General features: G+C 40.6%; 1 protein-coding gene across 1 annotated transcript in view; it reads right to left on the bottom strand.

Moving 5' to 3' along the window:
• Positions 1–27863, bottom strand: part of SPTLC2 (serine palmitoyltransferase long chain base subunit 2) — a 110502-nt gene that overhangs the window by 20737 nt on the left and 61902 nt on the right. The window contains exon 9 of the mRNA XM_032287735.1: positions 26065–26191. Coding sequence (XP_032143626.1) covers positions 26065–26191 — 127 coding nt within the window. The remainder of the gene's footprint in view (positions 1–26064; positions 26192–27863) is intronic.

The raw sequence follows: 27863 nt of genomic DNA, 5'->3' as shown, positions 1-27863 counted from the left end.
CAGGCCAGTCATGAACACCTCACCTCAAGTGATCCACCCGCCTCAACCTCCCAAAGAGCTGGGATTACGGGCTTCAGTCACTGTGCCCGGCCTTATTTTTGTTATTTGAAAGTATACTTTTTTCCTATTTTACTTTGGTTGGATTATACCATATAGAGAGAAGGAGCACATTTCACTCCTGCGTTGTTTCTCATTGAAAATTTTTTTTTTTTTTTTTTTTACAAATATGCCTTTTCTAGGACAGTTTAAACCAAGACAAAAGTATATTCTCCACTGACAGAAATAAACTTACATACCCTTGATGTTTACTTCTCCTATGTTGTGGGTGTGTCTCTACTGAAATCTAAAACTGAAACTTATATATTAAAGACCTCTTATAGAAGTGCTTATAATATCAGATAAGCCAAAGCACAGCAAACTACATTTTCAAAGGCTATTACCACAGTAATTATGGACGCTCTTAGTACTGACTTCCTTTAAGACAAAGTGAGTAAAGAAAATATCAAGCACAGTGCTAGGCCCAACTAATGTTTGTTCTTTTCACTTTTTCCAGGAAAGCACTTTCTGTTTTTCTGGGACAGAGTCTCACACTGTCGCCCACGCTGGAGTACAGTGGTGTGATCTCGGCCCAGTGCAACCTCCACCTCCCTGGTTCAAGCAATTCTCTTGCCACAGCCTCTCAAGTAGCTGCAATTACAGATGTGTACCACCATGCCCAGCTAGTTTTTGTATTTTTAGTAGCGAAAGGGTTTTACTATATTGACCAGGCTGGTCTTGTACTCCTGGGCTCATGATCCACCTGCCTTGGCCTCCTAAAGTGCTGGGATTACAGGCATGAGCCACCTTGCCCGGTCCAGTAAAGCAATGTCTGTCTAAGCAGGGGAATATTACATTTTGCTTTGGTTCCTCCATCTCTAAATACTACTAAGTCTACTACTAACCTGTTTCATCTCCTGATAAGACAGTACTTTACGGTCTATCATAAACAGATGAAAAAAAATGTTGATTTATATTAATTTAAATTAACTTGGCATTCTCTCACATTCATGGTGCTACAACTAACTCTAAATGTTAGAACAACTTAATCTCATCTCAGCTGGAGGTATCTTGGACTTACGTGGAGGGGGAGACAGGACTGACTGTTGCTATTACATCATTTCTAAGAACTACAAATAGTGTACACAGCAGAAAATCTGATGAAATCAAGATAACGCTTTCAAAAAAGATAAGCAAACCTGGACTAAAAACACTTCAAATTCCCTTCCTGCTCAACATTTAAACCCCAGAATCTTTAAAAATATGTATGCATGTATGTATTTTCAGATGGAGTCTTGCTCTGCTGCCCAGGCTGGAGTGCAGTGGCATGATCTCAGCTCACTGCAACCTCCATCTCCTGGGTTCAAGGGATTACAGGCCTCCACACCATGCCCGGCTAATTTTTGTACTTTTAGTAAAGTGATGTACTTTAGCTCCTGCATTGCTAGGACTGACTAAAAGGGAATGTTAAGTAACATAGGAATTTTGAAGAGGAACAAGTGAGCAACTTGTTTCATTACAAATAACTGACAATGCACACTGGCCCATCCTTCTGAGACTCCTCTAGCTACTGTGAATTCTTCCCTAACGCTGCCTCTGTCACATGACACTGCTTCTCCCTCACTCTTTGGCTCTACTGCATCATGTAGTGTCCCAGGGAAAGAGGTGGTGGCCACAGACCTTTCATCCTGCATCTTCCAAAGAGGACACCCTGCAAAATTTCAGTCAACCATATCCAGTGTTTCTCAGTAAGATTACTGTTGGCATTTTGGGCAGGACAGTTCTTGGTTGTTTAGGCTGTTGTTTGGGCAGGACAGTTCTTTGTTGTTTAGGCCTTGCACAACATTTAGCTCTGGGCTGTGCATGCCAACAGTGCCACAACAAACTAGTTTGTGACCAAAAATACCTCTAGACTATTCCATATGCTTCTCAGGAAGATGGTACTCTTCCTGGTTGACTGAGAACTACCATAGGCCCTAAAAGTTATTTCATCACAGGGACCATCGCTTTCTTCTTAACCTTAAACCTGAATTAGAAACTCACTGCCACTCATTAGTAATCTTAGGTTTGATTTTTACCACCCATAGAGTAAATTACCATATTTACTCTCAAAGAAGACATGTGGGGCAATCTAACATATTTAGAACGAAGCCACATATGGAAAAAGCTTAAGTCTTTCTAAAAAATATGAGCTAACAGTATATTAAAAAGGCATTACCTTTTGATTAAGTAGGACCTATCCTCAGTAGGCCCTTTCCTTATATCTTTGCATTCCTTTCTGGAATTTTATTTCTGTTCTGTTAATTTGCCCATTACACATTATTGTAGCTATTATAATAATCATAATCCCTCATTTTTATACACACTTGAAGTTTCCTCCTCATTTTTTTATTACATTATTATTAACAGATATAATTTACATTCCCTAAAATTCACCTTTAAAAAAATTTTATTTAGTTGATTTTTGTTTGTTTTTGAGGAGGGTCTCGCTCTGTCGCCCAGGCTGACATAGAGTGGTACAATTACAGCTCACTGCAGCCTTAAACTCCTGGCCGCTAATGATCTTCCCACTTCAGCCTCCAGAGTAGCTGCTGGTCCTACTGGCACACACCACCAAGCTTCATTAATTTTTTTCTTTCTTTTTTTTTTTTCGAGATGAAATCTTGCTACATTGCCCAGGATGGTTTCACACTCCTGGACTCAAGCAATCCTTCCAACATGACCTCCCGAAGTGCTGGGATTACAGCCCTGAGTGGCAAATTCACCTTTTTAAAGTATATGATTCAGTGGTTTCACCACTACCTAACTCATCGGCACTAAGAGAAATTCTGCACCTATTAGCAGTCACTCCTACTCCCCTTTCCTTTCTTTCCTGAGCAATCTCTATCTCCTTTCTGTATCTATGAATTTGTCTATTCTGGACATTTCCTATAAATTGAATCATATAATTCTATGATCTTTTGTGTCTGGGTTCTTTCACTCAGCATAGTGTTTTCAAGCTCTCTCCATGTTGTGTATCATGTATCAGCACTCCATTCTTTCTAATGGCTAAATAATATTACTTAGGTAGACATACCACATTTTGTTTATTCACTCAGTTGATGCAGATTTAAGTTATTTGCACTTTTTGGCTATCGTGGAAAATGTTGCCATGAACATTTATGTACAGCTTTGTGTAGACTTTTTCTTTTTTCTGAGACAGAGTCTCCCTCTGTTGTCCAGGCTGGAATGCAGTGGTGCAATCTCAGCTTACTGCAACCTCTGCCTCCCAGGTTTAAGTGATTCTCCTGCCTCAGCCTCCTGAGTAGCTGGGACTACAGGCGTGTGCCACCACGCCCAGCTAATTTTGTTTTTTTTCTGTATTTTCAGTAGAGACGGGGCTTCACCGTGTTAACCAGGATGGTCTCAGTCTCCTGACCTTGTGATTCGCCCACCTTGGCCTCCCGAAGTGCTGGGATTACAGGTGTGAGCCACCACATCCGGCAGTTTTTTTTAATGGATACATAATATTTTACATATTTATGGAGTACATGTGGTATTTTATTACATGCAAAGTAAGTGTAATAATCAAGTAAGGGTATCTGAGGTGTTCATCACTTTGATTATTTATCATTTCTATGTGTTGGAAACAATTCAAGCCCTCTCTTTGACATACTCTGAAATATACAGTACATTATTTTGATTACAGTCATTCCACTCTGCTGACAAACAATTCAATTCTGTTGGGTATACAAGTAGGAATGGAATTACTGGGTCATATGGTAAATCTATGTTTAACCTTTTAAGGACCTGGAAACTGTTTTTCAAAATGGCTAGAAGGTTTTACATTAAAAAGGCATTACCTTTTGATTAAGTAGGGCCTCTCCTCAGTAGGCCCTTTCCTTATATCTTTGCATTCCTTTCTGGAATTTTATTTCTGTTCTGTTTTATTTCTGACTCCAATTTCTCACATCCTTACCAACATTGTTATTAACTTTTTTTTTTTAAGTTATGCTAGCAAGTGTGAAGTATCTTGTGGTTTTGATTTGCATTTTCCTAATGACTATTAGGTTGAACTCTTCTGTGCTTATTGGCTACTTGTATATTTTGTTTGGAGATGTGTCTACTCAAATCCTTTGTCCATTTTTAAACGGAATTATTTGTCTTTCTATTGTTGAGTTGCAAAAGTTCTTTATATATCCTAGATACTAGAACCTTATATATACATAATTTGCAAAATTTTGTCCCATTCTGAGAGCTATCTTTTCATTTTCTTGATAGTGTCCTTTAAAGTACAAAACCTTTTAATTTTGATGAATTCCAACTATCTGTTGTTTTTTGCTTATTCTTTATGATGTAACAACAACAACAAAAACCCAAAAAACACTACCTAATCCACAATCATGAAGATTTACCTGTTTTCTTTGAAGAGCTTTATAATTTTAGCTCTTACATTTAGGTCTCTGATCAATTTTAACACTTGTATATGGTGTGAGGCAGAGGGTCCAACTTCATACTTTTGCAATATGGGTATGTCCTAGTACCATTTGTTAAAAAGACTGCTCCTTCCCCATTAGGATGTTCTTTTCAATATCTACTGACCATCAGTGAAAAAGTTTACTTCTGGACTCTCATTTCTATCCCATGGTCTACCTATAGGTATACCCATACTTAACGCTGTACCATACTTTCTCTCTCTTTTTTTTTTTTGAGACAGAGTTTCGCTCTGGCACACAGGCTGGAGTGTAATGGTATAATCTTGGCTCACTGCAGTCTCTGCCTGTCGGGTTCAAGTGATTCTCCTGCCTCAGCCACCGAGTACCTACAATTACAGGCGTCCGCTACCACGTCCTGTAAAGACTAGCCCTTATCTTCCATCAGTTTCCCTGTATAGTAATATTTGCTTTCCCATAATTTGCTATCCTAAAGATTCAAAGTCCTTTTCCTTTGTCTAGTCACTTCTCTAGAACTTTAACATATATATATATATATATTTTAAAAGACAGAGCTTCGCCCATGCTGGCTAATTGTTGTATTTTTTTCAGTAGAGACAGGATTTCATCATGTTGGGCCAGGCTGGTCTCGAACTCCTAACCTCAGGTAATCCACCCACCTCAGTCTCTTCAAAGTGCTAGGATTATAGGCGTGAGCCTTTGTGCCCAGCCTGCAGTGCCATTCTCTCTTGATATTATAGCTTTGGGACATATGAGTCCTTCAACTTTATTATTATTATTATTTTTCTTTTCTTTTCTTTTTTTTCTTTTCTTTTTTTTTTTTTTTGAGTCGGAGTTTCGCTCTTGTTACCCAGGCTGGAGTGCAATGGCACAATCTCGGCTCACCGCAACCTCCGCCTCCTGGGTTCAGGCAATTCTCCTGTCTCAGCCTCCTGACTAGCTGGGATTACAGGCACACGCCACCATGCCCAGCTAATTTTTTGTATTTTTAGTAGAGACGGGGTTTCACCATTTTGACAAGGATGGTCTCGATCTCTTGACCTCGTGATCCACCCGCCTTGGCCTCCCAAAGTGCTGGGATTACAGGCGTGAGCCACCGCGCCCGGCCAACTTTATTATTTTTTAAGACTGTCTGGCTATTCCAGGTCTTTTGTATTTCCCCATGAATTTCAGGAACAGCTTCCCAATTTTTACAAAAAAAACACAGCTGGGATTTTGTTAAAGATATTGTTGAATCTATAGATCAATTTGGGGAGTGTTGCCATCTTAACAATATTAAAACCTCCAACTATGAACACAGAGGTCTTTTCATTTATTTAGATTTTCTTCCTGTTGTTTTTCTACATTTTTTTCCTTGGGTAGAATTTGGTAAGTATTCTAAAAAATATAAGTTGGGTTGGAAAAGTAAGGCAAAGGTAAGAAATGAATAGACATTAAATATGAAATGACATGGTTCATAAATTCAGAGTAAAAATAAATAACAGATTTTCTCCTTCTCTCTACTTCCATTGCTAATTTCTCCTAATAGGAAATTTGTTTTAAAAGAAGTTTGAAAGGCTACACCAAGTGTTGGCAAGGATATAGAACAAACAGAACTATCACAATTGCTAGTGGGATTGTAAACTGGTACTTTGTAAAAATGGCAATACATGCTGAACATAAACATATGCCTACTCCATGACCCAGCAATTCCATTTCTAGGTACATATACCCAACAGAATCATGTGCCAAAATACATGTATAAGAATGCCATACACCACTCTTAATAACAGCCCTAATCAGGAAACAATCTAAATGTCCATCAGCAGAATGGATAAGCTGTCACATATTCAAGAAACAAGACACAGACTACCCAAACACATGAATAAATCTCGAAGACAAAATTATGAATAAAATAAGGCAGACCCAAAAGCATGATTGTATATACTGTATAATTCCATTTACATGAAGTTCAAGAATGGGCAAAATATACAATAGAAGTCAAAATAGTAGTTATCTTTAGAACAGACTGGGAAGTGGCACAAGAAAGCCTTCTGGGATACTGGAATTTTTGTTGTTGTTGAAACTGAATTTTGCTCTTCGTGCCCAGGCTGGAGTGCAGTGGCATGATCTCAGCTCACTGCAACCTCCACCTCCCGGGTTCAAGTGATTCTCCTGCCTCAACCTCTCGAGTTGCTGGGATTACAGGCATGCGCCACCACGTCCAGCTAATTTTGCATTTTTAGTAGAGAAGGGGTTTCTCTATGTTGGTCAGGCTGGTCTCGAACTCCTGACCTCAGGTGATCCACCCGCCTGGACTGGAATGTTTTAAACTACAATCTGGGTAGTGATTAGATGAATATATTTATTCATGAAAATTTTATGTCTGAGATCTGTACACTTTATTGTATGAATGTCAGTATTTCAATAAGAACAAAAATAAAATTTAAAATACTTGAAAAATCATCTAAAGTTAAAAAAATGGAATTGAGGTTAAATTTCTCATCTCTATATTCATGATTTTAAATAGAGCCAACTACTATTTAATAATTCCTCATTCACTTAAAAAAAAAAAAAGAACAAAACAGAACTATCTAAATGTTACAGGTGTGGGCACAGGAACTCTCCTCCTAACCTTTGGTTTTAAGACAAATCTGTAAAAATACTGAAATATTTGGCACTGGGTGTTCCAGGAATTTGTAAGACAGGTTAAGTGTTATGAAAACAACACTTCAAACTTAAAGCTCGTGTCCTGAGGCAGGAAGTGAAAGCTGGCCTTCCTTTCTTTCCCTTTCTCTCTTTAAATGCTCAAGTGAATGAATACACAGAATAGACAATCCTGGTAATAAAAATATTTATTTTTCATCTGCGCATTTGCTTTAATTCCCATGAAGACATTTTCCCTAGATATTTTAGTATTAGGTTTTTCTTCTGCATACTCTGCCAAGATGGGGAAGCTGATGGACAGCTGGCACAAAAAATTAGTAACTTAACATAAAAATCTGATTCTGACTGTTTTTGGCCAACATGGTGAAACCGCTTCTCTACTAATGATACACAAATTAGCTGGGCGTGGTGGCACACACTGGTAATCCCAGCTACATAGGAGGCTGAGGCAGGAGAATCACTTGAACCCAGGAGGCGGAGGTTGCAGTGAGCCAAGGTTGTGCCATTGTACTCCAGCCTGAGTGACAAGAGTGAAACTCCATTGCCAAAAAAAAAAAAAAAAAAAAAAAAAAGGTAAATGTCTCTGGGTGAGTATAACAGCAATGTATAACAAAGTCCTCCTAAAACAGTTTTTATAGAAATAATATGCTCTGCAGGATCACTGGAATTTGAAATTCTGAAAAGCAAATATGGTAATATTGGCAAAGTAATAATTTCTCAGGACCTAACACCTTTACCAAATTAGAATGTTTAACTTTCATTTTAAAAGGGGTGAAGCTGAGCAGGGAGTGTACACGCAAGGAGACAGTTTCACGAAGGCTGGACTTATACCAGGGCTTACGATGTTCCTGAGCTAAATAAACCTTAGGTAAACAGACCATTCTTTACATGTGCTAGCATGTCCTTTAATAGTAAGAACTGCTGGGATTCCTGACTCCCATTTATTTAGGATATCAGATTCCCAAAAATAATTTTTACTTCTTTCAAGAAAGGGGAAAGTGAGTTGGGCAAGTGAACATTTAGATTTGATAACAAAAGTAACAAAAAATATTTCTAAGTCTCCAGGGGATTTCTGGTGCCAACTGAATTTTGAATTCCCATTATAATTTCTGCTTCTTTCTTTTAAAATAAATTTGGACTGGGCACAGTGGCTCATGCCTGTAATCCTCGCACTTTTGGGAGGCCTAGGTGGGAGGATTGCTTGAGCCCAGGAGTTCAAGACTAGCCTGGGTAACATGGTGAAACCCCATCTTTACAAAAAATACAAAAATTATTCAGGCATGGTGGTGCACGCCTGTGGTCCCAGCTACTCGGGAGGGTTAGGCAGGAGAATTGCTTGAACCTGAGAGGCGGAGGTTGCAGTGAGCCGAGAATGCACCACTGCACTCCAGCCTGGTGACAGAGCAAGACTCCATCTCAAAAAAAAAGGGAAAATGGTAAATTTTATTATATATATATGTTTACCATAATAAAAAAGTTTTAAAGTTATTTATTTTAGATGACACTGCTCACTATAGGTCAGATACTTTTTTTCCTTTTAATTTTATTTTTGACCAATGGATTTATGTCACAAGTTTTTTTTTAAACGACTATATTGAGACATATATGACATGCCATAAAATTCATCCATTTAAAGCATACAATTAAATGTTTTTTAGTGTACTTAGAGTTGTGCAACCATCGTGACAATAAATGTTAGAATATTTTCATCACCCAGAAAGAAACCAGTACCCTTTAGCAATCCCTTTTCAGCCCAGTCCTCCCAGCCTATAGTTCAGGTTTAAGCAAAACTTTTGTGGGAGGCGGGGCGAGTAATATAATTTATTCCAAAGCCACACGTTTCTGTGTAAACAAAAGACAAGTGATAACTTTTAAAATGAAAAAGAAGGGAAAAAAACCTCTCAGAGTTCTAATTCCCTTTCTACCATTAGATCAGTGGTAAAGATAAAATACTACTAGTAAAAACTCCTATGGACAGTTTTATGCAGTTTAGATGAAAATCATGCAAATCAAGACCAGGCGCGGTGGCTCACAAAAGACATTGGGGACTATGGGGTGGAGGGGTTGGGGAGGTGGGAGGATAAGGGTTAAATCACTACCTATTGGGTACAATGTGCACTACCTGGTGATGGGTTCAATTGTACTCCAAACCTCAGCATCACACAAGACACTCTTATAACAAACCTGTACAATGTACCCCATAAATCGAAAATAAAAATTGAAGGCTGGGTATGGTGGCTCATGCCTGGAATCCCAGTACTTTGGGAGACTAAGGCAAGTGGATCACTTGATGTCAGGAGTTCAAGACCAGCCCGGCCAACATGGTGAAGCCCTGTCTCTACTAAAAATACAAAAAATTAGCAGGGCATGATGGTGGGCGCCTGTAGTCCCAGCTATTTGGGAGGCTGAGGCAGAAGAATTGCTTGAACGCAGGAGGCAGAGGTTGCAATGAGTCAAGATCGTGCCACTGCACTCCAACCTGGGTGACAGAGCAAGACTCCATCTCAAAAAAATTTTTAGGCTAGGCGTGGTGGCTCACGCCTGTAATCCTAGCACTTTGGGAGGCTGAGGTGGGTGGATCACCTGAGGTCAGGAGTTCAAGACCAGCCTGGCCATCATGGTGAAACCCCATCTTAAAAAAAAAAATTTAATTTTTAAAAATTAAAAATTAAATTTAAATTACAAGATAAATGTTACTATTAAATAAAACTAATTTATACACTTCAATCTTTAAAAAAAACCACAAAATTTGACTTGCAGTATTTTAAGAGCTTAGTTTCCTCATAGCATCTTACCACATCTTCAAAATGAGGGACATCTAGTCCAGGGCTCCTTTCCTATCCCAAAGTGCTCAAGATGGCCAAGTAGCACCCTCCTTTTCTGAAAACTACCACTCATGCACACCCCACCATACCAGGGATGGGACCCTCCCTCTACCTGAGCTAATTTTATTCTCACATCTAATAATCTAGAATAGGCATAGAGATATGCTTGCATGGAGGACATTTTAAACTTGAAATAATAAGACAGTCATTTTGGATGTCGTACATCAAAGCAGTAATGCACGTCTCAGAAAGAAAGAGAGAACTAATAATTCCACTATCTTCCTGAATTTCACTTATTAGCTTTAATTTCGTATTTGGTTCTTTGGTGGTATATAAACTTTTTTTTTTTTTTTTTGACACGGAGTCTTGCTCTGTTGCCCAGGCTGGAATGTAGTGGTTAGATCTCAGCTCACTACAACCTCTGCCTCCTAGGTTCAAATGATTCTTCTGCCTCAGCCTCCCAAGCAGCTGGGATTACAGGCATGCATCACCACGCCTGGGTAATTTTTGTATTTTTAGTAGAGACAAGTTTCACCATGTTGGTCAGGCTGGTCTCAAACTCCTGATCTCAGGTGATCCACCAGCCTCAGCCTCCCAAAGTGCTGGGACTGCAGGTGTAAGCCAATACGTCTAGCCTGTGGTATATAATCTTCTGAAGCCAAACTATCTAGTTTGTCTTCTAGCTTGAGTATCTAGTAGCTGTATGGCTTTGGCCAAGTCACTTAACCTCTGAGTTTAGTTCCTTCATCCGCAAAATGGGAATGGGAGTTGGGATGATGATAACTACCTACTTGATAAGGTTAGCCACCTCACCCAGCAGATTTTATTATTTTAAATGTAGATTTTTCTCATTGCTAACATTTAATAATGGCTTAAGTCCATATATACCAGTTCCACTGAGAGTGGAAATGAGTGATAATGCATGTTGAGTTGCAGAGGTAGGTTAGAATTACAAATGTGCCATAGATAATCTGCTCATAGGACCAAAAATATATATAACATGTAAAATCCAAGAATAAGTCAAAGTGTAGCTGTACTGAGAAGGTATGTCTGCACAGGACTCACTTTGTCACCCAGGCTGGAGTGCAGTGGTGAGATCTCGGCCCACTGCAACCTCCGCCTGCCAAGCTCAAGTGATTCTCCTGTCTCAGCACCTCAAGTAGCTGGGACTACAGGCATGAGCCACTGCACCCGGCTAATTTTTTTTTTTTTTTTCTGGTAGAGACATGGTTTTACTATTTTGGCCAGGCTGGTCTTGAACTCCTGAGCAAGCAATCTATCTGCCTTAGCCTCCCAAAGTGCTAGAATTACACATGTGAACCACCAGGCCTGGCCTACAAAACAGTTTAAATATAAATGACAAACTAATTCTTACTAAAAGCAGCACATTCATCTATCAAGAGTAATCTCTTCCTAGCAATGCCTTATGATGGCCCACTTTTATTTAAATTACGGTTTTGAACTTGGAAATGCAAGGACTCTACGTACACAGACTGGATGATCTGAAGATATAACAATTTAGAAGGGATGGGGTCCATGTGGAAATGTGTTCTAATACTAAGTCACCACATTTTATTTTTTTAAAAAAGAAGCAGTCTTCCCTTCACTCATTTTTTAAATTATCAATGGTCACTTTTGTTTGAACAGCTTTAAAGTGGGGAGAGAAAGCAGCAGATAACACTTTAAACTCTTGTCACGACACTTTCCAGATCAGTAAATTATACACTTATCACAAGTATCCAGATGGGATGCATCATGAATATATCTAAGAATGTCTAGGCCAGGTACGGTGGCTCACGCCTGTAATCCCAGCACTTTGGGAGGCTGATGCCGGTAGATAACCTGAAGTCAGCAGATCACCTGAGGTCAGGAGTTTGACACTGGTCTGGCCAACATGGAGAAACCTCATCTCTACTAAAAATACAAAAAAGGAGCCAGGCATGGTGGCATGCACCTGTAGTCCGAGCTACTCAGGAGGCTGAGGCATGAGAATGGATTGAACACAGCAGGCAGAGGTTGCAGTGAGCCAAGATTGTGCCACCGAACTCCAGCCTGGGCAACAGAGCAAGACAGACTCTGTGTCAAACACACACACACACACACACACACACACAAATATCTTAAAGTACCAAGTGAAAACTGAAGAAGGAAGTAGGGTGAGAGGGACAGTAGAGCATGTAAAGAAAAAAAAAAGTGAAGATATTTTGGTATTTGAATTTATTTCTTCTTTTTTTTTGGGGGGGGGACGGAGCTTCGCTCTTGTTACCCAGGCTGGAGTGCAATGGCGCGATCTCGGCTCACCGCAACCTCCGCCTCCTGGGTTCAGTCAATTTTCCTGCCTCAGCCTCCTGAGTCGCTGGGATTACAGGCACGCGCCACCATGCCCAGCTAATGTTTTGTATTTTTAGTAGAGACGGGGTTTCACCGTGTTGACCAGGATGGTCTCGATCTCTTGACCTCGTGACCCACCCGCCTCGGCCTCCCAAAGTGCTGGGATTACAGGCTTGAGCCACCACGCCCAGCCCTATTTCTTCTGTTTTTTGTTTTTGTTTTTGTTTTTTTTCACATTATCTCAGAGAAAGATAATGAATCTTATCTAAAAGCTCAAAATGGGCCCGGCGCGGTGGCTCAAGCCTGTAATCCCAGCACTTTGGGAGGCCGAGGCGGGTGGATCACGAGGTCATGAGATCGAGACCATCCTGGTCAACACGGTGAAACCCCGTCTCTACTAAAAATACAAAACATTAGCTGGGCATGGTGGCGCGTGCCTGCAATCCCAGCGACTCAGGAGGTTGAGGCAAGAGAATTGCCTGAACCCAGGAGGCGGAGGCTGCGGTGAGCCGAGATCGCGCCATTGCACTCCAGCCTGGGTAACAAGAGCGAAACTCCGTCTCAAAATAAATAAATAAATAAAAATAAACGCCGGGCGCGGTGGCTCAAGCCTGTAATCCCAGCACTTTGGGAGGCCGAGGCGGGTGGATCACGAGGTCAAGAGATCGAGACCATCCTGGTCAACATGGTGAAACCCCGTCTCTACTAAAAATACAAAAAATTAGCTGGGCATGGTGGTGCGTGCCTGTAATCCCAGCTACTCAGGAGGCTGAGGCAGGAGAATTGCCTGAACCCAGGAGGCGGAGGTTGCGGGGAGCCGAGATCGCGCCATTGCACTCCAGCCTGGGTAACATGAGTGAAACTCCATCTCAAAGATCAAAAAAAAAAAAAAAAAGCTCAAAATGAAAATAAAAGAAACACTAGCTAAAAGATAGGACAGACTGATTTTAACAAGTTTCCCGTAAGTCCTAACCAAATGGTACTGGAAAATCTTTCTGTTAAGTACAAGTAAATAAATGGACCTTCAACAGGCTCTTTACAAGGGAAGGCATTTCCATGTCCCAGTGAACAGTCTTGTAAAAGAGAGATTTACAAAGGACTTCCAGGAAGCAAGAGTTCAGTAATTTTTTTAACACTGAAGCAACGTGAAAGGGAACTAGGTTTACCATCTCCAAGATACAACCCCTATTTTGCTAGACTATTGACAAATATCAAAGTGCTCAGCCGGGGCAACTGTCAAGCTAAAGCTAAAGAACATCAAAGCAAACAGATCTGCCTCTTCATACCCTAGGGATACTGTTCTAAAGCAGGCCCTTGGTTTCTTATCTCCCTGCAAGAACTAGAGCTGCTTTTGCTAACACCAAGTACTGCACAGTAAATTCCTTTTAAAAGCACGGTTTATCACTTCCACTCTCTTGTGGCTTAATCCTTTAATTCATTTCAACGCCAGAAACTAGGATTTCCTGAGGACTGTCACAGGATGCAGGGGCCAAGCTTAAAGTTGTTGATTCAATATAATCAGAAGTTTAAAAAAACGGTTGCTAATGCACAACCAGAAACAGAGGGCCCTCCACCGAAGGCAGAAAAGAGGCCATACCTTTGAAAGAGCAAGGAACTGAGTTTTAACTGATGCCAATCCACAGGCAGCACAGAAAGTCTTTTGTTTGTTTGACTGTTTATTTGTTTATTTTTGAGACCAAGTCTTACTCTGTCACCTGGACTGGGGCGCAGTGGCATGATCTCAGCTCACTGCAACCTCCGCCTCCTGGGTTCAAGCTCTTCGCCTGCTTCAGCCTCCTGAGTAGCTAGGATTACAGGCGTGGGCCACTACACCCGGCTAATTTTTGTATTTTTAGTAGGGGTGCGGTTTCACTATGTTGGCCAGGCCGGTCTCCAACTCTTGATCGCAAGTGATCCACCCACCTCGGCCTCAGAAAGACTATTCTACTGACCTCTGCTGGGGTTGGAGCATATCACAGGCTACTCTGAGAATTAAAGAGATAACGAGTGTGAACAGTGTAGTAATGTATCTACCCACAGGTGATGATGGCTAGCAAGTAAAGCTAATCTCTGATAAAGGCTTGGCTTGGATTTAAATTAACAGTTTTAGAGGTAGAAGGTAAGACAATAAGACAATCAGAGTTTCACAAAACAACTAATATTAAACATTTAAAAAGGGGGCAAGGCCATTTTTATTGCTAACAATACAAGTGCTTGCAAACACCAAGGACTCTTTATGTACTAAAGAATTTGAGAATTAATAGGTTATAAAAATATAAGTAGCCAAGAAAAGTAAAACAAAAATAATTAATTCCAACTAGCCTTAAGAATCATGACCACAGATCTCTGAATACTTAGTTCTGTTTTTCTCCTGCACTTCATTGGTTTCTAACTTCTCCACCTATGCCACTGATTCAATCAGCAAGAATCATCAGCTGTCCAGAAGGGAGTGTCAGCACCCCAGGCATTCAGAGTTCCAGAAACAACCAAAAATGGCAACTTAGCTCTGCCACCAAACTCCTGTCTTACAAGCCAAACATTTCCCTCATTTATATATCTTGACTTCCAATTTCTTTTCCTTTTTCAATTGCCATCAATCAGTAGAGTTGCTTTAGTTGTCTCTGAGGTAAACAAGTCAAAAAAAAAAAAAAAAAAGATAACCCTCCTTTTTTTCTTTTTTCTAGAGATAGGTTTTCCTCACCAAGCTGGAACGCAGTGGCGTGATCATAGCTGGGCTCATGCGATCCCCCTGTCTTGGCCTTTCAAGTAGCTAGGATTACAGACGTGCACTACCACACTTGGCTTATTTTTAGAATTTTTTTTTTTTTTTTTTTTTTTGAGACGGAGTTTCACTCTTGTTACCCAGGCTGGAGTGCAATGGCACGATCTCGGCTCACTGCAACCTCCGACTCCTGGGTTCAGGCAATTCTCCTGCCTCAGCCTCCTGAGTAGCTGGGATTACAGGCCCACGCCACCATGCCCAGCTGAATTTTTGTATTTTTAGTAGAGACGGGGTTTCACCATGTTGACCAGGATGGTCTCGATCTCTTGCCCTCGTGATCCACCCGCCATGGCCTCCCAAAGTGCTGGGATTACAGGCTTGAGCCACCGCGCCCGGCCTTAGAATTTTTTTTAGAGACAAGAGTCTCACACTATGTCACCCAGACTGGTCTCAAACTCCTGGCCTCAAGTGATCCTCCAGCTTCAGCCTCCCAAAATGTTAGAATTACAGGTATGAGCCACCATGCCCAGCTTAACGTTTTCCTTTCAATGCATATTCTAGGGCCTCATCCACCAAGACTCAGTGGTGTGGGTGAAACAAACTAGAATCTTAATTTTTATCAGGCTCTACAGCAGTGGTTCTGAACTGCGGCATTATATTAGAAGCACCTGGGTGCTTTTAAATGACACCATGCCATGGCAGGGAGGCCTCACCTCGAGATATTCAATGAGTCTGCAGAAGGTCTCTGACACTGGCATGTTTTTTTAAGCTTTCCTTTGTGTAAGCAAGGAATGAACCACTGTACTAAAAGTATCTCTGATGCAGGTGGTCCATGGACAAAGTTTGAGAACAGGGGCTTTAAAGAGTTCATGTTAATAAGGTCCTTCTGAACCTCTGGCAAAGACTCTCTCCTTGGACCAAACTTGAGTCAGGCTCCTCTCGGAGTCCTTTCTGGTAAGGTCCTGACCTTGGCCCTCCTTCTCTATTCTTGTAGAATCCAGTTTGAGCAATAATCCTGCTAAGTCAGGTTAGAGAAAATCCCCTACCTGACTACCCCTGGTTTCTTATCACCCAGGTCTACTTTCAACAAGAATGCTGAAGGCAAGCATCTCCCTTACCCCAGATGTTTCCTCTTGGGATTTTTCTATCCACTCACTCCCACCCACTTGGCTGTAAATCTTCACCTGTCCTTACTGGAGTCAGACTGCAGCCCACCCTCTCTACTGCACTGGAAGATGCCATTGCAGGGGTCCCTATACTTATCACCATGGCCCCCTTGAATGAAGAAGTCTGTCTTATCCTATTTAACAAGTGCCAGGGATAATTTTTTCTTTAACACCTCACTCTACTGACAAAGTAGATGGAAGGGAGACAGATACAAATAAAATATTTAGATAATCAGAAAAACCATAGGTGACAACTTCGGGAGGCCAAGGCGGTAGATCACCTGAGGTCAGGAGTTCAAGACCAGCCTGACCAACATAGTGGAGCCCCGTCCCTATTAACACAAACCCCATTTACTAACACAAACCCTGTCTCTAAAAAGAAAAATCAGTGTGGTGACATGCACCTGTAGTCCCAGTTATTCCGGAGGCTGAGGCAGAAGAATTGCTTGAACCGGGGAGGTGAAGGTTGCAGTGAGCCAAGATTTTGCCACTGCACCCCAGCCTGGGTGACAGAGTGTGACTCCTTCTCAAAAAGCAAAAAAATAAACAAACAGAAGTGATAAGAAGAAAAGACTCAAGTAAAGGTCCTATGTTTCAGGTAAACAGTAACTGAACAAATCAAATTGTGGGGGGAAAATACTTAAATTTACAGCAGTCCCTGCCAGAGCGATCAGACAAGAGAAGGACATAAAAGGCATCTAAGTAGAAAAAAAAGTCAAATTTCTGTCTTCACTGACAATATCTATACCTAGAAAACCCTAAAGATGCCACCAAAAGGCTTGTATACCTGATAAATTACTTCAGTAAAGTTTCAGGATACAAAATCAATATATAAAAATTAGTAGCATTTCTATAGACCAATAATGTTCAAGGTAAGAGCCAAATCAAGAACACAATTCCATTTATAATGGCCACACACACACACACACCACAAGCTAGGACTATAGCTAACCAAAGAAGTAAAAGATCTCTACAAGGAGAAGCTACAAAACACTGCTGAAAGAAATCAGCACAAACAAATGACACAAACAAGTGGAAAAATATTCCGTGCTCATGGATTGGATTGGAAGAATCAATATCATTAGAAAGGCTACACTGCCCAAAACAATCTACAGATTCAATGCCATTCCTATCAAACTGCCAACATCATTTTACAAAGAATTAGAAAAAACTATTATAAAATTTATATGAAATCAAAAAAGAGCCTGAATAACCAAAGTAATCCTATGCAAAAAGAACAAAGCTGGAGGCATTACATTATCCATTTTCAAACTATACTACAATACTATGATAACCAAAACAGCATGGTACTGTAAAAAAACAGACATATAGACCAATGGAACAGAATAGAGAACCCAGAAATAAAGCCACACACCTATAACCAATTGATCTTCAACAAGTTGACAAAAATAAGCAATAGGAAAGGACTCCCTATTAAGTGGTGCTGGGATAACTGGCAACTGTATGTATGCACAAGAATGACCCTGGATACCTACCTATCACCTATACAAAAAATTAACTACCTATACAAAAATTAACTCAAGATGGATTAAACGTGTAAATGTAAGACCTCAGACTATAAAAAGGAAATACCCTTCTAGACACTGGCCTTGGTAAAGATTTTATGACTAAGTCCTCAAAATCAACTCCAACAAAAATAAAAATTGACAAGTGGGACCTAATGAAAGAGCTTCTGCACAGCAAATGAAACTATCAACCGAGTAAACAGGCACCTATAGAATGGGAGAAAATATTTGCAATCTATGCATCTGACAAAGGTCTAGTATCCAGAATCTATATGGAACTTAAATCAATAAGCAAAAACCAAGGAACTCCATTAAAAAGTGGGAAAAGGACATGAACAGACACTTCAAAATAAAACATACACGTGGCCAACAAACATAAAAAAATGCTCAATATCTCTAATTATTAGAGAAACGCAAATCAGAATCACTGAGGTACCATCTCTCAGCAGTCAGAATGGCTATTAAAAAGTAAAAAAATAACAGACGATGATGCTGCAGGGAAAAGGGAATGCTTATACACTGTTTGTGGGAACGTAAATTAGTTTAGCCACTGTGGAAAGCAGTTTGGAGAGTTCTCAAAGCACTAAAAATGAACTGCCATTCAACCCAGCAATCCCATTATGGGAGTATATACTCACCTCAAAAAATAAATTGTTCTACCAAAAAGACATGTACTCATATGTTCTTTGTTGTTGTTGTTGTTGTTGAGACGGAGTCTTGCTCTGTCACTCAGGATGGAGTGCAGTGGAACAATCTCGGCTCACTGCAACCTCCACTTCCAGGGTTCAAGCAATTCTCCTGCCTAAGCCTCCTGAGTAGCAGGGATTTACAGGTGCATGCCACCACGCCTGGCTAATTTTTTTTTTGTATTTTCATTTCACCATGTTGGTCAGGGCTGGTTGTGAGCTCCTGACCTCATGACCCACCCGCCTCAGCCTCCCAAAGTGCTGGGATTACAGGTGTGAGCCACTGCACCCAGTTGCACTAATATGTTCACTGCAGTACTATTCACAATAGCAAAGACAGGGAATCAACCTAAGTGCCCATCAACAGTGGACTGGATAAAGAAAATGTGGTATACACACATACCACAGAATACTACACAACCATAAAAATAACAAAATCATGTCTTTGCAGCAACATGGATGCAGCTGGAGGCCATTATCCTAAATGAATTAATGCAGAAAAAGAAAACCAAATACCACATGTTCTCACTTATAAGTGTGAGCTTAACACTGGGTACACATGGACATAAAGATGGTAACAAAAGACATTGGGGACTATGGGGTGGAGGGGTTGGGGAGGTGGGAGGATAAGGGTTAAATCACTACCTATTGGGTACAATGTGCACTACCTGGTGATGGGTTCAATTGTACTCCAAACCTCAGCATCACACAAGACACTCTTATAACAAACCTGTACAATGTACCCCATAAATCGAAAATAAAAATTGAAGGCTGGGTATGGTGGCTCATGCCTGGAATCCCAGTACTTTGGGAGACTAAGGTAAGTGGATCACTTGAGGTCAGGAGTTCAAGACCAGCCCGGCCAACATGGTGAAACCCTGTCTCTACTAAAAATACAAAAAATTAGCAGGGCATGATGGTGGGCGCCTGTAGTCCCAGCTATTTGGGAGGCTGAGGCAGAAGAATTGCTTGAACGCGGGAGGCAGAGGTTGCAGTGAGTCAAGATCGTGCCACTGCGCTCCAACCTGGGTGTCAGAGCAAGACTCCATCTCAAAAAAATTTTTAGGCTAGGCGTGGTGGCTCACGCCTGTAATCTTAGCACTTTGGGAGGCTGAGGTGGGTGGATCACCTGAGGTCAGGAGTTCAAGACCAGCCTGGCCACCATGGTGAAACCCCATCTTAAAAAAAAAAAAATTAACTTAATTTTTAAAAATTAAAAAATTAAAATTACAAAATAAATGTTACTATTAAATAAAACGAATTTATCCACTTCAATCTTTAAAAAAAACACAAAATTTGACTTGCAGTATTTTAAGAGCTTAGTTTCCTCATAGCATCTTACCACATCTCCAAAATGAGGGACATCTAGTCCAGGGCTCCTTTCCTATCCCAAAGGAACACACTTAGCCTACATTTGTGCAAAGGTTAGCTTCCAGCCTGCTGCCTGTAGGCACCTTTTTTTTTTCTTCTTTTTTTTTTTTTGAGATGGAGTTTTGCTCTTGTTGCCCAGGCTGGAGTGCAATGGTGTGATCTCCACTCACTGCAACCTCTGCCTCCCGGGTTCGAGCAATTCTCCTGCCTCTGACTCCTGAGTAGCTGGGACTATAGGCATGTGCCACCATGCCTGGTTAATTTTGCATTTTTAGTAGCGTCGGGGTTTCTCCATGTTGGTCAACCTCAGGTAATCCGCCTGCCTCCCAAAGTGCTGGGATTACAGGCGTGAGCCTGTGGGCACCTTAATAGTTAGCTGCAAACTAACTCTGAAATAAGACACAAAAGGAGAGTCTGCTCTTATTGCAAGAAAGTTTTAATAGCATCTGGATTTGGAAGAAAGAGATAGCAGTGGAATAAAAAATAGATACACCATGTTGCAAAAGCTCTTGAGTATTCAGAATAGATTTCTGAAGCAGAAAGGTGGTGAAAGGGGTTACTCATACATGGGGAGAAAACAGGAAGGCAAATGTCCAAAAAGGGCTTTCATTTTTTGGGCTGATTACTCAAAATTAAACTTTGGAAAATTAGCAGAAAATTACAGATTATAAAATAGTCTGTTTTAATAAAATTCTAACTATCATCATGCAGTCTCAGAATTAGAAGCAGATTGAGTTAGAAAAGCTACATTCTAGTTGGAGACAAGATATTGAGTAAACTTGCCCCTTATGTGAGCTCATATATCACCACCTGTAAGGTGGTCATATTGCTTGCAATTTCAGAAAGCTTAAGCCATTGGTTAAAATGCCTCTTGTGCTCAATAATGAAGAAGCTACTTTACAAAAGGAAAATCTTTTCTTTTTCTTTGATTGTTGGTCATTTACTAGAGTGATAGTATCCACAGAAAAATTTCAATTTATATAGAAAGTTATATAAGAAATCTAAGATAGGAGTTTGTTTCAAAAAATTAGCTGGTTTTAAGGAAGTTTAAGGTTTTAGAGGAGTGGGAGTGAGTGAAGGAGGAGGTTGTAGAAGAGAGAGGAGGAGGAAATTGAGAAAACACAAGCTGAACAAAGGAAGAATTTATCCATGGCTCTGAGACTAGTTCTTGCCAGGAATCTTACCTCTACTACTGGGACTGTTTTTTCAAAGGGAAAGATCACCTATTGTTCAACTCTGCATCTACCACTCAGCGCATCTACCACTGTGTAGAGTAGTTGCTTGATAAATGTTTACCAAATGGTGAAATAAGTATTTTTTTTTAAACAATAGCATTCTAGGCGGAAAGTCACAAAACAGGAGGAATCTAGTCTGATTCCCAGTATAAGATAAACTGCTATAGTGTATGTAAGAATAAAACTGTGCTTACCAGAAAACTTAATATATATTTTGATGAATTTCTAATGTAAAATAAATTACTTTAAAACACAATAAAGAAAAAAGTCAACACCCAAACGTTCCTGGGCTCAGCAAGCATGGTGCTTGGTGGGACGGTTAAAAGCTGTCAGCCCCCAAGGACAGGCAGGAAAAGTCTCTCTCTATGGCCCCCTCACAGTAAGGTTGTGTTTTTTCAACACTTCTAAGCCTTCTGCATAGGAATCCTGGAATGCTTTTTCTTTTCTTTTCTTTTCTTTTTTGAGACAAGGTCTCACTATGTTGCCCAGGCTGGAGTGCAGTGGCTATTCACAGGTGTAATCCCACTACTGATCAGAAGGGGAAGTTTTAACCTGCTCGGCTTCCAACCTGGACCAATTCACCCCTCCTTAGGCAACCTGGTGGTCCATTACTTCTGGGAGGTCATCATACTGATGGCTGAACTTGGTGCAGTGTCTGGCACAGTGTGCTACAGCCCAGAACTCTGGGGTTCAAGCGATCCTTCCACCTCAGCCCCCTGAGTAGCTGGGCCTCCAGGCAAGTGCCACCGAACTATCCTGGAATGCCTTTTTTTTTTTTTTTTTAAAGCGTCTCAGTTCTCTTAGTTTTTGACAGTTCTCTGGTATTCTCAAGGTGATCATGTAACACCTCATTAACAAGTCTATTACTAGAATTAATTCAAATGAGCCAAACCTAATTTTAATTAAACCTCAATCTGCTCAGGGTAGTCTTTTTTCTCCTACATCAGTAGCTGCCTGCATGTGCCCAGTTCCTTTCAAAACAAAGAAGTACAAAACTCTGTGAAGCGTTCTGTCATTATTTATTTATTTATTTATTTATTTATTTATTTTTTTAGACATTTTTATTTTTATTTTATTTATTTATTTATTTTTTTTTTGAGACGGAGTTTCGCTCTTGTTACCCAGGCTGGAGTGCAATGGCCCGATCTCGGCTCACAGCAACCTCCACCTCCCGGGTTCAGGCAATTCTCCTGCCCCAGCCTCCTGAGTCGCTGGGATTACAGGCACGCGCCACCATGCCCAGCTAATTTTTTGTAGTTTTAGTAGAGACGGGGTTTCACCGTGTTGACCAGGATGGTCTCGATCTCTTGACCTCGTGATCCACCCGCCTCGGCCTCCCACAGTGCTGGGATTACAGGCTTGAGCCACCGCGCCCGGCTCTGTCATTATTTAAAAATTTATCTATTAAAATGTACCTATCTAGTTAACTTGGTTCCATAATTTGGTTATTCTGGCTTAACATTCAACTATTCAAGCAATTTTACAATAAAGTACTTGAAGAACCCACTGATTTTCTAGTATTTCCAATCATGCATGCATTCATGCATGCATGCATTTATTCATTCGTTCATTCAATAAATTTATTGAAGGGATCCTAGATGTCACACACTAAGCTGGATGCTATGCATGTTATTAACTACACCTTTGAGCAGAAGTAAAATACATCAAAGCACAGTTCTGGAAAATGGAGAAACAAAATTTTAGTTTATTTGGTCAAACAATTTTGGCTTGATTCTTAAGTAGATATTACAGCTAAATTCCATTAGTGGACATGGATTAGTGATGTGTAAAGTCAAAGCTAGAATTTCAAATGTCTAATAGACTTTGTCAGAATTTCTTAGGCCTCATTTTTTTTTCTACTCCCTGGCCTGTGCTAACTCAATATTCCTATTCCAGGTACAGAATTTCTGGCAGCACAACTTCCATTCATGATTATCTCACCTGGGATCCTAGTGAAGCTGCCTTTCACTATCTGTCAACCTAGTCACATATCCTGTTCTTCCTTGGCAAAAGTATAGAAACTGGAGGGGAAATGTGGAAAATGTTGGGAGGAAGGGGAAAGGAGTATCACAAAGTCACGTGGAAACTGGATCTCACCTTCCCTTGCATGCTGCAGCTTTTTCTGAAGGCTCTGCATTCACACAAAAGAGCAACATTTCTTCACACAAAAAGATGAAAACATTTAACAATAAGCAACCGCATGCTGTCTATGTATGTGTTTAAGCCTTACTTTCAATATCAACTCTGGAACTCAACAGTAACAAAGTTTTCATCGTAAAAGTAATATATTCACTGATACGGTTTGGATGTTTGTCCTCTCCAAATCACAGGTTGGAATGTGATCACCAATGATGGAGGTGGCGTCTGGTCGGAGGTGTCTGGATCATGGGGCGGATCCCTCATGAATGGCTTGCTGCCATCCTTAGGTAATGATTGAGTTCTTGCTCTGAGTTGTCTCAAGATCTGATTGTTTAAAAGAGAATGGTACTTCCCCTTTTTTGACTCCATCTCAAAAAAAAAAAAATCACAAATTCTTTGACATGCCTCCATTGGGGAGGTGGAATCTAGCTCCCCATCCCTTCAATCTGAGATGGCCTTAGTGACCTGCTTGTTAACAACAGGTCAGAAAAGGTCATGGGGTTTGCACCAGGTTCTCTGAAATGCGTTCTCTCTGAAGCATCCTTTCTGGGTACCCAGTCACAACGTTATGAGGAGCCCAAGCCACATGGAAAGGATACATGCATGACGGTGCTCTGGTCAACAGCCTCAGCTGAGCCTGGCTCCAAGTCACTCCAGCCCAGGTGACATGTGAGTAGAGAAGCCTCCGGATGATGCCAACCCCCAACCATCTCAGTATTTCCATACACTTGAGTTTACCAGGTTAGCTCCAGACAATGGAGCAAAGACAAGTCATCCCTGCTGTGCCCTGACAGAATTCCTGACCTGTGGCATCTGTGAGCATAATCAGATGGCTGCTGTGTCACAGCACTAAACTTTGGGGTGGCAAGAGGCAAAAACTAGAAAACTGGTGCTGACCCAAACATCTACTTACCACATTGCATTTTCTCACTACCAGCACAGCCCAAATTTCATCATTTAGTACAGATAAGTCATTTATCTGTAGGTAACGTGTCACACAGATCCACGTTGTAGAACAGGGCAAAGATATTTTCCAGTGTTAACTTTGATAGCTCTTAGCCATTTCTTAGTCACCTAAACCTGTGTGTTCAATCAATAAAGTAAATGTGCCTATGTGACGTAACTAGAGAAATGCTAGCTATATGTATACACATGTGTGTATATATGTCTACCTCTCAGGTTCAAACACACTATTTCCACTAACACCACATCAGAAGGAGAGGAGATAAAGCTATAATTATTACTAATAGGGAGCTACTCAGAGGTTCCACAATGTGTTTACGACATTAATAAAACAACTTCTTCAGGGAATTAATTCACAAAACTGAAAATGATCACACTTCACTATTTCTAAAAATCTCTCATTAGAGAAAACAAGGATCTAGCACAGACCAGAAAAAATGTTAAGGTAAAATTCTGATTTAAGAAAACAGTCGGCCAGGTACAGTGGCTCACAGCTGTAATCCCAGCACTTTGGGAGGCCAAGGCAGGTGGATCATGAGGTCAGGAGTTCAAGACCAACCTGACCACGTTGGTGAAAGCCCGTCTCTACTAAAAATACAAAAATTAGCTGGGCATGGTGGCAGGTGCCTGTAATCCCAGCTACTCAGGAGGCTGAGACAGAGAACTGTTTGAATTCCCTCGAATTGCAACTTCAGGAGGCGAAGGTTGCAGTGAGCCAAGATTGTGCCACTGCACTCCAGCCTGGGCGGGCAACACAGGGAAACTCCATCTCAAAAAAACAAAAAAACAAAAAACAAAAAAAAAAAGAAAGAAAAGGAAAACAGTCAGCTGGGCATGGTGGCCCACACCTGTAATCCCAGTACTTTGGAAAGCCAGGGCAGGCAAATCACTTGAGCCCAGGAGTTCAAGACTAGCCAAGGCAACATGGTGAAACCCCACCTCTACAAAAAATACAAAAAAATTGGCCAGGTATGGTGGCACACTCCTGTGGTCCCAGCTACTTGGGAGGCTGAAGCAGGAGAATCCTGTGAACCTGGGAAGCGGAGGTTGCTGTGAGCTGAAATCGCACCACTGTACTCCAGCCTGGGTGACAGAGCAAGACTCTGTCTAGGAAAAAAAAAAAAAGAAAAGAAAAGAGAAGAGAAGAGAAAAGAAAACAGTTGTAAACCAATCAAAAGGTACCACTTTATTCAATCCAAACCAAATCAATCTTACAACAAAGTATTACATAACTGTACAGTGTAGAGCTCACGGCTGATAATGTGCAATCTTTTACAAATGCCAAACTGACTTTACAAGCATTACAAAAGCAACAAGTGAAATTATTGTCTTATAACGTGCAATGAAAACATTTTTTAAAGTAAAAATAGACAACCAATTGCTCCCCTTTTAGTACCACTGTTCAGCAGTCAATGCTGCCCTCTGGTGATGCAGAATCAAAGTCAAATGTCAGAAAGTGAACACTGCACTTTATTGTTCATGTAGTATATCTAAGTCAAGGCATGTAGTTGAGACTACAAATCCCATCAAAGGCAAAATAAACTGATTCAGGATGTCATTTATTATCTATGTGAAATTAGAAACTCTTTAAAAAGGCATTAAATCAGGAATACTAACTTATGAAAACAGCAGCTCTTAACTACGCTGTTAATGAAACATCACTAACAGTGAATTACAACCTCACATAAAATTATGCAATTCAAGAAAAACCCTGAAGCATATCACCTCTGAGTTGAGAGGGTATGTAGGATAGTAAGAGTAAAGCCTCCCATCTATAAACAAGAAAATTCCACAGGAAGAGAGCCAGGGTTGTTGTCATGGCGTATGTATCAAACATACTAAAAAGTGTCCATGGAAACCACAAACCAGCCAGCTTTGCCTATTCGTAAACCTGACTCTTTATTTTAGGAAAAAAAACTCTCTAAAAGCAGCACCTTTGGCTGCTAACTGGACTTATGCAATGTTTCCAAAAAACAAAGACTTACCAAGGCTGGTGCCATCCTGCCCCATGATACACTTCATCGAGGTGATGATCTGCTCCACTACGGGAGGTGACAGTGACGTGGCATACACCGCACTATGAGAATGTGTTCGCAGGTAGTCTATCAGCTCCTGGGGAGTTCACAGAGGCAGATAAGTAGAGACAATTCTTGCATTCACTGGCAATGTCAGTGCTTTCCTTCTAAGTTCTAGAGGACTCCTCACTTCAATGGCACTGGAATAGGGACACTAATACTGAGATGCAAGGTCAACCAACATGGTCAAAGCATACTGCTGGCAACAACTGAGTCAGAAACATGGCAAAGTTCCTAGGTTTGGTTTTGTTTCTTAAACATGGAACAATATAGGAGAAAAACTAGTTTTTAAAAAATCCCTCTAAATTTGGAGACTTTATCATTTAAAGTTAGAAATATGGCTGGGCACAGTGGCTCAGGCCTGTAATCTCAGCACTTTGGGAGGCCGAGGTCAGTGGATCAACTGAGGTCAGGAGTTCGAGACCGGCCTGACCAACATAGTGAAACCCTATCTCTACTAAAAATACAAAAATTAGCTGTGTGTGGAGGCAGGCATCTGTAATCCCAGCTACTTGGGAGGCTGAGGCAGGAGAATCACTTGAACTCGGGAGGCGGAGGTTACAGTGAGCCCAGATTACACTCCAGCCTGGGTGACAGTGCGACACTCTGTCTCAAAAAAAAAAAAAGTTAGAAATAAATGAACAAGGTTAAACAAGAAGGTATTTGGATTGCTTTTTAGATATATGATTTAATTCCAAGTATCACAGAAAGTGTCATCTGCAGCTCTCTCTGTTCCTGTAAAGCCCATCCTTATACCCCTAAATAACAGTTCTCTAACATCAACTTTAAGGACATTAGAACTTCCGCCTGATATGCAGAGATGTATAAAATGATATAAATGTTAAAGAAATTAAATGGAAATGTATAAGGTCTTTCATTAGAATGCCAATGACACCTCACCGAATAAAGTAAAACTCTGATTTACAAGAATTTCAAAAAACAATTGTATATCCCTACTCTCCGATATCTTTTGATTTTACCAATCTTTAAAATGTGCACACAAGAAGCTTATGTACCAGAACAAATCTGGAAGACACAAAATGTGTTTATAAAACAGTTTTATCTAAAAAATATTAATAGTTAAAAAAAAAAAAACCTGAAAGCACAAATATATTTTACTTAATATTATCCCAGAGTATTATTTTTCTATCTTTTGGTTCACAGTCACAAAGCTCACTAAAAAACAACTAACTTTCCAAAGTGAGCCTGGTTGCATTACCAAAAAGGTAAATTTGAGATAAAAATCTATCAAACTTGATTAAAAGTCACTGAAAATGAGTTCTCTCTAAAAGGCAATCAATTATCAAAAGAATGACCTTTTTTCTGAGACAGGGTCTTGCTTTGTTGCCCAGGCTGGAGTGCAGTGACGTAATCATGGCTCACTGCATCCTTGATCTCCCAAGATCAAGCAATCCTCTCGTCTCAGCCTCCCCTTTACCTGGGACTACAGGCATGTGCCATCACACCCAGCTAATTTTTTTACTTTTTTGTAGAGATGAAGCTCCACTGTGTTGCCCAGGCTGGTCTTCCTGGGCTCAAGTCTTTAATCCTCCCACTCAGCCTCTCAAAATGCTGGGATTATAGGTATGAGCCACCGTGCCCAGCATACACATTCTTTAAGACTCCCAATATTGAGTTTTAAAGCAAAATTAAGAACATTCATGAGCACCTCCTCCGTGTCATATACAAATACCTGACATACATTATTT

This window comes from Sapajus apella, unplaced genomic scaffold (assembly GCF_009761245.1).
Source record: "Sapajus apella isolate SASKATOON/1434 unplaced genomic scaffold, GSC_monkey_1.0 scaffold20, whole genome shotgun sequence".
In the NCBI taxonomy this organism is placed as follows: domain Eukaryota; kingdom Metazoa; phylum Chordata; class Mammalia; order Primates; family Cebidae; genus Sapajus; species Sapajus apella.
This window is presented reverse-complemented; position numbering and strand designations above follow the sequence as displayed.